Consider the following 12,406-nt stretch of genomic DNA (forward strand, 5'->3'; position numbering starts at 1 on the left):
TCCCTCACTGTGGGGCCCTCAATCTCCCTTCCCTCTACTCCCTTACGCTTCCCCTCAACTTACCAGCTGGGTGCTGTGTTTGTGTGTGTGTGTGTGTGTGCGTGTGCGTGTGCGCGCGCTCCTCATTCCCAAGCCACAGCCCACCCAGCCCTGCTGCTGCTCACAGTACCCCACATCCTGCCAGGATGTACAGGGACCCTCCCTCCTCAGGCTCTAACCCCCCCACCCCACACACACACACACACACACACACTTCAAAAATAACATTTAATGATTTACGTACCAATCTTTTTTTTTTTATAAGCGTTTGTCTCATGATTTTTGGCATGGTGGGGTGGGCAATACTGAACTTGCTGCAGATCCACTGTGAAACTACAGCACTTAAGATTAACTTGAGAGACTTTTCAGGGCTTGTGGCAGGTTCAGAATTGCTCCTTCTGAACACATTTTACTATACTTTTATAACTGTTGTAGTAGAACTATCTTGTTATAGGCTCTTGTTTCCTGTTTGGGGGTATTAATGATACGGTTGCTGAGCTGTCCTAAATGTAGTTGCAAAAATCCTTGGAAAATGGTTTAACTGAAGATGGAATTTTATTTTTGCAGGGCAAAACGCTACATCAAAAAACATTTTAAGGTCAACCCTTTCCTGAACAAGATAACCTTCAGGGGAGAAACTAGTCTGTGTTTCATATACTTATTAAACAGCAGTGCATTTAAAGCAGTTTGATGTGCACACTGTCAGGGACATAAAATTCTGTGCATACTGAAGCTGGATATAGAGGAGTATTAGATATTTCTAAAATCCTAACACTTAGTGTAGCATAAACAGGAATGTGGAGTCCATGTGATCTGTGAAATGGAACAGTTTGAAGCTTATAGATGTCAGCATTTTTTTATTTTTTTAATTATTAGTGTATGTACCTGCCTGGTTTCGAACATCTGGTCACGTGCTCTGCGTCCCCGGATGTTTGAAGTCGTCCGCCCTTCCGTCCCTGTGATCTCAGCGAGTTGACGTTGGCGACCCGAATCATCTCTCCCCAATCTCTCCTGCCACGACTTTGATCTTATCACAGTGGTGGGGATTGACTATCGGTGCTCCTCGTTCCAGGGACCATGGGACATTGGTCTTTTGCGAGGCTCCTCCTCCCCTCTACCTCACCCTTACACCACACCTTGATGGTCTTTGGCCATGTCCCTCTGATGGTTGAGCTTGAGCCCCTCTTCCCAGTTGGCTTCAGGAATTCAGCTAAATACTCCCCTCCTACCGGCCACTTGCTCTGACCCTAGCTGCACCCTGTCAATGCTACATACTCCGCCTCCCCTCCAACAGTGGGTAACCAAACAAAACACAAAATAAATCGCTGGCAGCAAACACCAGATAATAAGGGCTGCACTTTGCCCCTTCTATGTCTGCTCCTACCGCCCGCTCTTTTGGCCCCAGTTGCTGTCTCTCCAGCCTCAACCAGCCTAACCTTAGTCTGGGGTAAGCCTACTGTGTTCTTGGTGGGTCCCCTCGGCACGTCTCCGCTACCGCTGTTCTTTGGGGCTGTCCGTGCCCTCTGCGGTCCCACCTGTTCTGGTGATCTGGAGCTTGCCGCCGCCTCTTATCCTCTGAGGGCTCCTCCAGGTCTCAGGGTTCTCCAACCCTCCTCGGCCTCTGCACCTCGACCTTACTTCCTCGCCTCCTGCCTTTCCGCTGGCGGTGATCTCCTCCTCTTGCGGGGTCTCACTCTCTCCACTGGGGCTGCCGGCTGCAAGCCCCCATGCTCCTTTGCTCCGAGGGGACTCAGAGAATGCTTCCCTCACCGGTGCTCCTCCTCCTTTTCTCCTCTCGGGGCTGCACTCAGCTGCTTTTAAATCCCCTGACCAACTCGTGCAGCTGTGGCTATCAGCTGGCCATAATTTTATAGAAACGTGGCTAACAAGCTGCTTGGGTCCCGCTGCCACTTCCGGTTTCGCTGCGCTGCTCTCTGAAGGTAAGAACCCTTCTATTTGTTTTTCTTTTCTTTCGCTTCCTTTCCCATGCCATTCCTGTTCCGAGTTCCTCCCGGGCTCCCTGGGGTTTTCCCCTCGTCTGCTCCCTGGTACAGTGTAGATCTGGTAACAAGTACCAGATTTACCGCTCTGGAGAACTGCCTATTTAATACAAGTCCAAGGCAAGCTTTCCATACTGTAGTGCCAATGTAATTCAGTGTATCTGTGGAAAAGGAAGCAGTCTGTAGGAATAAAATTTAGTTCCAGTGCGTGTGCAGTTATGGGCCAGTAGAAGTTCTGGTTGTGACATTAGTTTTCTGAACTCAAGTTTGTGTCTCCAGTAAGAATTGGACCATAACAGGTAAACTTGTTTCACAAGATTGAGCAGCTGATTAAAATAAGTGATAGCAAACCATTACCAGCATGGGTAGAATTTGAACAGGCAGCCTGTTCCTTGAGGAATCCAATTTCCAGAGGGTTTTAGCATTTTAAATGCTAATATATTAATGGAAATCTTAGAATATTTTCTTATATAACAACTTTAACTTTGTATGACCAAAAAAAAAAATCTCTGGACAGGTAGAGAGAGAAACTGTTGTTTATATAAATAGGATCCTAGCAGTTGTGGAAGTTAGCATAACCTGTTTGGACAACCTAGTTATAGAATTAGAGCTGGGATTATTTTGAGAAAATATGCTGTCCTTTCTGTAACCCAGTCTGGAGAGTTTTCACTGAATAAGGGAAAACATTCTTATGCTGATAATTATTTTGTTTTCCGGGGTAAAGGTGTTTGGGGTGGGTACTTTCAGCATTTTTCTTAAGATTGTTACCTTAGTTGGTGTTACAAGTTACCAGCACCATTCAGTTACTTAACAATTTGTGTATATATTGTTATTTGACAAAGTTGAGACAAGTCACCTTTGTAGACAGATCATGTTCTTGTGTTAGATACCACCTGACTTTCTTTGATTTGCTGAAATGGGTATAGCCTGTTAACTAAAGACCGTTGAGCTGAGTACTGTAAGGGCATTGTCTTAAAAATGTCACTGTTCAGCTTGACAGCTCTGACTTCAGGCAACTTCAGCAAGTAATCTCATCATTTTGGGCCTTTTGCCATACCAATATAGGAACAAAGCCATTGACAATTAATGTTTTTAGTTTAGTATAAATGTACTGTTTAATTATTTACTTTTAAAAAGGTATTCTGAAGCAGATGGGTTTGTGGATGGCTTTAAATTCTTATTTTTTACTAATTATTATTGTATTTACAAAATTTTGAACAAATGTTCTTAAATTATTAGTGAGCCTAAACGAATATCTGATTCTAATATTTTAGAACTAGACAAACTAATAATTACTTGAGAAGGTATTCCTAATGTTTGCAGATGTTTGGTTTGCTTTCAGGATGCCTGTGAATATTTCTTCAGTTTTTTCTTTACAGGTTGTATGTACATTTACAATGTAGAACACTCTGATCATGGTTCTTTCTAAATGAAAGTACATTGTATCTGCTTGGTTTAGTTGTTTATTGTTAATATGCTTCACTGGTGACAATCTGCTGCCAATATTCCATTTCTGTTGGCCTTTTTAAATGATTGACTTCTACATGCTACATTCTTCGATTTTTATTTCTTTGCCCTTTTGAGGTTTCTTTTAACTGTCTTAACATAAATCTCTTAGTGCTTCTCCCTGCATTCCCTCTTAAGTGTAGTAATCTTAATCTAGAAAGGGGCTGTTTATTCCTGCAAAACAGGATCTTAATCCCATAGTGACAGGCACTGGCGACTGTAGGGGGTGCACGTGCACCCCCTGAGATTGGCCACTGCTGATGCTGCCAGTGGCACCTGTGGGCAGTCACCGCATGCCACCCCCTTGCTGCTGACACTGCCAGCGACATTTGCAGGTGTTCGCAGATCACCAGTCAGCGCTCACCAGTCCCCCCCCACCCTCACCACTGACACTGCTGTGACTGCCTGTGGAAGCTCCCTACTCGCCGCCACCACCACCACTGCTGCCACCGCCTGCAGACGGTTGCCGTGCCCCCCCACCAGCCTCGGGAAGCACGCAATGTTTGCGGTGACAGGTGGCAGAGTAAAATCTTATGCTTCTATGTGTTAAATAGCAAAAAGAGGAAACTAGGTCATATAATTATCTTCTAGGACATTGAACCAAAATACAGTAAAGCAGCTGTTAAGAAAAATGTAACATGGTGATTAACTTAAACCACAACCAGAATTGCATGTGTAGGGCTATAATGTTGTAACAGTCCTTGAGAGCTATTTGCTCAGCAATGATTACAAGACAGTCGGTAGAAATTATCTTAGATTATTGTAAATTTCAAAAGTGATCACACTGTTTTCAGAAGGAAAGCATGCAATTACACCTTTTGAGGTATTGCTGAAATTTATTTGATGTCACTTTCATACGTATCATGCTGGAAATTTTTTTCCTCAAAATCAGTTTTCCTACTTTTTACCAATTGTGTTTTCATATACGTATATTTACCCAAAGCCAGGACAACTCTGATAATTAGATAATAGTATCTTGTACTTAAAAAATAATATAATTTGCCATATGTAGAATCTAATTATATGGGGGGGTCATCTTTTCATTTGTCGCCTACCCCCCATTGCTGTGGCAGGCAAAGTAATGTGTGGGGAGAGGTGGGGGGAGTGCCCAGGTCTGTACCCCTTGCCCTCTCACCCCAGCATCCCCCCACCTGTGCTTTCCCCCAGTTGCCTGTCCCCCCCCACTTGCCCCTTCCCCCCACTTTATCTTTTGGGCCCACCAGCAGCAGGCCTGACCCAGCAGTCCTGAGCCAGGGCTGGAGCTGAAGCCACGGTGGAGAGGATGGGGAATGACCCCAGTTACAAGATTTCCTCCACCCTTTTCCCTTCTCTGCACACCCTTCCACTGAATCCCAAGCAGTCTCTGCCATGCTTCCCTCCCACGGTGCATTTTGCCTTGTGTCTCCCTCTACTATATGACCCCTTCCCTGCAGCATAAGCCATGCCAGTCCAGGGCAGGTGGTGGCTTGGCTCTAACTTCACCCTAGGCACAGAGCTGGGACGGCATCGGCCGCTTGTTTCAGGTGATATTTGAATCCAAAATGAGGCTTTATTTCTCCCCTGCCCCCAATATTGATTTGAAGAAAAAAAACCTCCCTCCTTTGGATTCAAGTAAATATGAGACTTTAATTCAACCTAGTACTTTTGAAGTTACATTTACCTGTGAATCCTATTGCTGGTTTAAAATCTGTATGATTCCCATGTTAGCTTATTGTGTTAATTGATAATAGTAAGCCTTTTATTTCTGGCCCAAAGTTTTCAAGTAAGAATTCCTAAATATGTTTCTTTCTCTAGGTTGGGAATTATAAACGGACAGTAAAGCGGATTGATGATGGTTACAGGCTCTGCAGTGATCTAATGAATTGTATTCATGAACGCGCCAGAATAGAAAAGGGCTATGCTCAGCAGCTTACCGAATGGGCAAAAAGATGGAAACAGCTTGTGGAAAAAGGTAATAAATGTCATAACTTTAAGCTCTGAGAGGCTTTACTTTTTTTAATGGAAAAACAGATTTTTAAAAGAATGTTTCCACTTTAGCCACACAAAACAAATGTGCATAGAGTTTCTTAGCATATTAGTGGAGTCCTCTAGAAACCTCCCAACACTACAATGTATGCTACAGTTCAGTTGCATGTTGTTGAGCTTGTTGCTGGAATTACTGGATGGAGGTTCTTGGCTCATTTTGCTGGAAATCAGACTAAATTAAAAAGGTCTCTTCTATCAGAATCTCCAAATTGAATTTTTAATTAAAGTACAAAAGATGCTATTTGATTTAAGGTGTTAAATACAAAGCCAGGATTATGGATTATCCACAAGTACAAGTTTAATGGCTTTGGATGGCTTTTTAAGAATAAAAGTTTAGTGTGATGGTATTAATTGAAACTGATGTTCTGTTCTGTGTAGGTCCACAATATGGAACAGTAGAAAAGGCTTGGTGTGCATTCATGTCAGAAGCTGAAAAAGTAAGTGAACTACATCTAGACATAAAAAGTGCACTGATGAATGAGGACTTTGAAAAGATCAAGAACTGGCAGAAGGAGGCCTTTCATAAGCAAATGATTGGAGGATTTAAGGAAACTAAAGAAGCAGATGATGGATTTAGGAAGGCTCAGAAACCCTGGGCAAAAAAGCTAAAAGAGGTACAGCAATCTACTGCATATTTCCTGTCTTGAGTTTCAATGTAGTAATGCTTTATAGAAAGCTTTAATTGGGCGGGGACTAATGCCCATTCTCAGGTAAATCCTTTTCTCATTGAGATCTCTGCTTTTTGTTCTCTTTTGGAAGAAGCCGCCTCTTGTTTTTCCTATCACCGCTCCCGTTAACCACTCCACTCTCATTTAATGTCAGCCAATTCAGCAGTGCTCTAGAGAATGTGAAATTGACCTATTTGTCACATTTCAACAGCATCTATGACTGCATGCGAGATGTTAACTGTAGGAAAAGTGCTTAAAGGAAAAAGATCTTTTTTACATTAATATTTTTGTTAATTAAAAGAACATGCAAGAGAGAGTTGGATGGGGCAAACTATTTCATTCAGGAATTTGAGGCATTTTTTAAATTGTTTTCCTTCAGAAGGAAAATTGAAGCTAGATTGAATGAGAGTTACTTGTTTAACAGAGAAGGATAATGCCATCTTACAAATGCAGTATTTAGTAGAGGTGCATCGATACGTGGGTCCATATTGTATCGGCACTGATAAAAGGAAACTTGACGTGATCTACAATCAGCCTTTTTTTGGCCAACACGGTCAATAATGTCACAGATAAATGTGTTCAGCCGCACCATGCATGTGACCAGGAATGCAGCCTGGCAGAAACTAGCGTCCAGCCGGTAAATCTGTGTGGGCGGAAGGCATTGGGGGGGTAGATTGAGGCCCTCACAGTGAGAGGACAGGCACTGCCCAGCTGGGGTGGGGTGGGGCACAGAATGGAGCTGCGGGCAGCTTGATGGGGGGTGGGGAGGGTTGGGAGGGAGACAGCTCTTGCTGCAGTATGCACCCCTGGGAGAGGCATGGGGTGCATGTGCCCCCCAGATTTGTGTGTGGGGTGAAGGCAGGTTGTCTGCTGTGTGTTCAGAGCCGGGGCCTGTGTCGGGCTCTTCCCGGCAGTGGGGACTGGGCCGGGGCTGTGCTCGGGGTGAGGGAGAGTGGGGCAGGCAGTGGTGATGCTGGAAGGGAAGCTATGGGGTAGCTATGGCGAATTTGAGTGGCTGTAGCCCCCCAGTAGTGTGTCCTGCCCCCCACCCTGTGCCACTGCTGCCTGCCCACCTCGAGCACAGCCCCAGCCCAGCCCTCCTGCCAGGAAGAGGCCACAGTCGGCAGCCTGCCCACAAACAGGAGGGACACATGCCCCCCATGCCTCCCCCCCAGGGTGCAGGGAACTGTGCCCCCCCAGACAGCTGCCCATGAATTCATCCCGTGCCCTGCCTTGGTTGGGCAGAGCTTGCTCCTGCCTCAGCCCTATTCCATCCCTCACCATGGGGGCCTCAATCCGCCACCCACACACCCCTTCCTTCTCCCATGCCCCATCCCTCTCAGACCTACTGGCTGGAGACTGCTATCCAAGCTGCTGGGTTGCGTATCGGCAGTTGGATTGGTGTTGGCTGATATGGCTGGTTAATAAATCTGCCATCAGTATCAACCAAAAAAAATCTTTCATTGCACCCCTAGTATTTAGTTTCCTTAAGCTCAGTCCGCTAAATCATTTTGTAACTAAATTTGTTTGAATATAGCATTAGGTCTGATGTCAACATTTTTACAAAAGAAACTGATAATATAGGCTTTATTGCAATGTGATTACAAGATCCAGATACTCCTGTATCTGACTGTTTATAAAATGTATGCTATGCAAAGGTTCAAGAATGTGTTTTATAGGTGGAAGCTTCAAAGAAAGCATACCATGCAGCATGCAAAGAGGAGAAATTGGCTACGTCCAGAGAAGCCAATAGCAAAGCAGATCCTGCACTGAATCCTGAACAACTTAAAAAGCTACAAGATAAAGTGGAAAAAAGCAAACAAGATGTGCAGAAGGTAAACAGGTACACATGCTTTACCCTAAGTAAATGGAAGCTAAATAATGGTGGTAAACCTCTTTTATTGAAGGTTAAGCTACTATGGTTCAGCTTCCATTTTACCATGGGGTAATATAATGTACATAGGTAGTGCCACGGTAATTTCACTTCTTATTAATGACAGGCTATTATATTTGAATTGAAAGATGGTTGGCCTTGGTTAGGAGCAGGCGGTCATGCAAAACGCAGGCACACCCCTAAGGGGTAATGCTAACCATAAGAATCCAATTTCACATGCATATTGGACCCATATATATATCAGAATTGGAATCCATGAGACTAGCATGTGAAGAATAACTTGTTTTTAAGTAACCCTTCTCTCATTGCTCTGTTAACCTTTTTGATGCTACAACCTCTAATTAATGCTTCAAACTCTAAATAAAATTAAACCTAGATAGCTCTAGGTCAGGAGTACTCAACTCCCTGCCTTCAGAGCCATGGCATGTAGCCTGCAGGGTTCCCCATGAGTCAGGAAATTTGGTGGTGGTGGAACAGTGGCAATTAATACTGCCTTACCTCCCCTGCTGCCAAATTCCCAAGCCATGTGTGGCTGGATCGGGGCTGGGCCATGTCCCTTACCCCCATATGGATGAATTGGAGCCAGGCTATCCCCCCTTGCCACACTGGATGCAGCTGAATCAGACCCTGCTGCGCCTGCCTCACGTGATGAATGGCCAGACACGGCCCACAGACAGACCAAGCACCATCCATCCAGCATGTGGGGCAGAAAGACAGAGACAACACAAGTAGGGTGCAGGGCCCAGGGCAAATCAGCCTGTGTGAGGCCCCATCCCCAGATGTCAAGAAGCCAGCAGTGGATTCGGTGGCATGAAGCGGGGGCGGTATTTATCTGTATTTTTATGCCTATTGTGTAGTTAGTAATATAACACATGGAAAAAGTAGTTTTAATCTCTTTTTAGACCAAAGAAAAGTATGAAAAATCACTGAAAGAGCTGGATAATGCTACTCCTCAGTATATGGAAAACATGGAGCAGGTATTTGAACAGTGCCAACAGTTTGAAGAAAAACGTCTACGTTTCTTCCGGGAAGTGTTATTGGAAGTTGAGAAACACCTGGATTTATTTAATGTTGCAAGGTAAACTTAAAAGCAGCTTGAACAAGAAAAGTTTTAATTTTGCCCTTAAATACTATACGTCCAACAAATTAGCATGTGGCATATGACTAAATTTGTTAATGTGCTGCTTAATCAGGTAGTGTATCTAAAGTTTCTAATAAAAAAAATGTAAACTTTTTCCATCAGGTTTAGTCTTGTTCAGGATAAAGCATTAGTATGGAGTGCTCATGTAGTTTAACGTATAGTGACTAAGATTTTTTTTATTCCACTTAAGTTGTCAGAAATTGAACATTTTCCAATTACCTGGAAATCTTGAGTGTAGAGTATAAAACTGACAAAAACAAGAAGGTCAAATAGGCTTGGAGGGGGGGAGGGTCTACAAATACGTTAACTAGCTAAACTAGAATTCAGACTTGTCTTACACTTTTAAACAATGAGTAAATGTTAAGACTTCAGGGTAGGGCTATCAAAACAGTTTTCCTAATTGAAATAGGTTACCATGCTAGGTAGCTGTGTGTGAGAGAGATCAGTCCACTGTTGTTTGGGATCTTGCCTTCTAAGGACTATATTTTATTCCTTATTTTTCTTGTTACTGTTAGATTTTTTTCGTGTAGTTGGTGACAATGTTGCCCTGTCAATGGCACACATTTCACTTATGGTGCAATTAACATTTTAATCGCACCATAGATGGTAACAATGCTAAACATTCAGCCAATCTCTGGCACCATAAAATGGCAAATTAATCACAAAGATATTCCACAAAAAATATATAGAACATTTTTGTGGCTGGTTTGCATGGCACAATTAATTGAATGTGTAGCATGCCTCCATGCAGATGCTGACAGTTTCATAGTTTCTAGGATCGGAAGGGACCTGAATAGATCATCAGCCTGTAGGTATGGTGCCGGTTGTTCCTCTCCAGGTGCATCAGTTTGCACTTGTCAGTGTTGAATCCCATCCTATTCTCATCCGCCCACCCCTGTAACCTGTCTAGGTCTGATTGCAGTCTATTCCTCCCTTCTAGCGTGCCCACATCCCCCAACATCTTAGTGTCATCAGCAAATTTGAACAGGGTGCTTTTTACCCCCTCGTCCAAGTCACCGACGAAGATGTTGAACAGTGCGGGCCTGAGGACTGAGCCCTGCGGAACCCCACTGCCCACATCCCTCCAGGCCGAAAATGACCCATCCACCGCCACTCTCTGGGTGCGGCCCTCCAGCCAGTTGGCAACCCAATTGACTGTGTGGGTGTTGATACCACAGTCCCCCAGTTTCTTAATGAGAATAGGGTGAGAGAGTTGTCAGGGTTGGCACTGGAACCAGGGCAGCCCTGGTCCTGATCTGGAAAATGGGCTGCCATGGGAGCAGATTGCAAGGTTCTTTGCAATCCCTGCACCCGACAGCCTTTCCTGTCTTGCCCCACAGCTGCTACAGGGCTAGGCACTTTAAAATTCTGGGTTGTGCTGGAGACCCACCCCCCCTCCCTCCGGTCTTTCACACAGCCCAGCATGTTAACTACCTTGCCCTGCAACTGCCAAGGAGCTTTTAATTTGTTGGGTCAGCTTCTCTCCTCTATGCACCACTTTCAGAGCTGCACCTGCAGCCCTGCTGGGCTGCACATGCCAGGATTAAAGGTCACAGAATACTGGGAGCCTGTGATCAGGAAGCCTCTCCCAAATCTTGAGACTGTCTAAAATCTGTGCATACAACTAGGCTGCCCATACTGGTTTTTAAAGATCCTGATGTGCCCAGCTGTAAGCACAGGTTTTAGACCTCCCGGTGCACAGGAACCCTAGGATCAGGGAAAGGTTCCCCACACATGCAAGGCATGAGGTGTGATTTGTTGGGATCAGGGATCAGATCCCATTGCACCATTAAATGAATGTCTTCTAGCGCCTGTGGAATTTTTTTTTTTTTTTTTTGCTGCCCCGTCCATAATTGAAGAGGTTCAATCTTGGGCTTGGGACTTATCAAAGGCCATCAGGGAAAGGTTCCCCACACATGCAAGGCATGAGGTGTGATTTGTTGGGATCAGGGATCAGATCCCATTGCACCATTAAATGAATGTCTTCTAGCGCCTGTGGAATTTTTTTTTTTTTTTTGCTTTGCCCCGTCCATAATTGAGGAGGTCAAATCTAGGGCTTGAGACTATCAAAGGCCATGAGGCTTTTACTTACCTCATCTTCTCCTATATATCACCCCATATGTCATACTTTTTTATGTAAAGGTGCTTTTTGCTGGTCTGTCCACATCAGGTTGTGACTGTCTTACTTATAGTGTAAAACCTTTTGACCACTTGGGTCTGTCCCTCTCAAGAAACAGATCTTGGTGGTGGGGAGGGATTGAGGGATCTCTGTTCAGTTAAATATGGTTTTAGTCTCTCTTTCTAATTTTTTTTCCCCTCCTTGTGCATCAGGAGTAGCATGTGACAGATGCCAATAAAAAGTTTTCTGCTATCCACTTGAAGATTAATTGGTTATTAGAGGAATGTAGAAAAGAAAAGCAAATGAAAAATTAACTTGTAAGAGGGGCAAAGCAAGGGTTTTGTGGATGAATTATAAATATATTGGGCCCCTGGCCTAATATATTAATTTAAAGGTGCCATAGGATCTAATCTATGATCCCAGCAATCACACCTCCTGCTATGCCACACAAGCATGGTAGAAAATATTCCTTATTGTGATGCTACATCTGACCACCACCAAGCTTCTAGTTGGAGTGGGGCTAAACTACTGAATGAATGAATGGTAAACTGTTTAATCTCAGCCAACACCAAGCCAAAACCTTGACCTCGGTCATAAAGCTGCAGTAGGCTGATGATGCTGTAGTTTGTGCTCACTTGGGAGCAGACTGTCAGACAATCATTGATGCCTTTACTGAGGCATACAAGAAAATGGGACTGACGCTTAACATTCAGAAGACTAAGGTCCTCCATCAACAAGCTGCGATAATTCAGATTTGCACCAAGACTCTGGAGAATGTTGAGTATTTCCTGAACCTCAGAAGCATCTCTTGCAGAAGGCTCACATCAACGAAGAAATCCAACATCGCCTAAAATGTGCAAGTGCAGCCTTCAGACACCTGAGGACTTGGGTGTTCAAAGATCATGACATTGAATTTGAAACCCAGTTCCTGGTTTATCAAGCAGCCATGATCCCCACTTTACTGTATGGAGCCAAGACATGCACAATGTACAGGAGACACTTCAAGTAGCTGGA

The 12,406-nt window shown here is 44.2% G+C and overlaps 1 protein-coding gene and 1 long non-coding RNA gene across 5 annotated transcripts in view; both read left to right on the plus strand.

The window, feature by feature from the left end:
* The window catches only part of PACSIN2 (protein kinase C and casein kinase substrate in neurons 2), a 97,959-nt gene that overhangs the window by 62,300 nt on the left and 23,253 nt on the right, over positions 1–12,406 (plus strand). For all 4 annotated transcript variants that reach the window (XM_019544357.1, XM_019544359.1, XM_019544358.1 and 1 more), the window contains exons 3-6: positions 5,340–5,496; positions 5,949–6,184; positions 7,918–8,073; positions 9,035–9,210. In XM_019544357.1, the coding sequence (XP_019399902.1) occupies positions 5,340–5,496; positions 5,949–6,184; positions 7,918–8,073; positions 9,035–9,210 (725 nt within the window). The remainder of the gene's footprint in view (positions 1–5,339; positions 5,497–5,948; positions 6,185–7,917; positions 8,074–9,034; positions 9,211–12,406) is intronic.
* On the plus strand, positions 9,999–11,719 carry LOC109316360. The gene is made up of 3 exons (XR_002102824.1): positions 9,999–10,033; positions 10,485–10,996; positions 11,179–11,719. It is a non-coding gene; the product is annotated as an uncharacterized LOC109316360 (long non-coding RNA).

Source organism: Crocodylus porosus, unplaced genomic scaffold (genome assembly GCF_001723895.1).
Source record: "Crocodylus porosus isolate Cpor-Errol unplaced genomic scaffold, CroPor_comp1, whole genome shotgun sequence".
In the NCBI taxonomy this organism is placed as follows: domain Eukaryota; kingdom Metazoa; phylum Chordata; order Crocodylia; family Crocodylidae; genus Crocodylus; species Crocodylus porosus.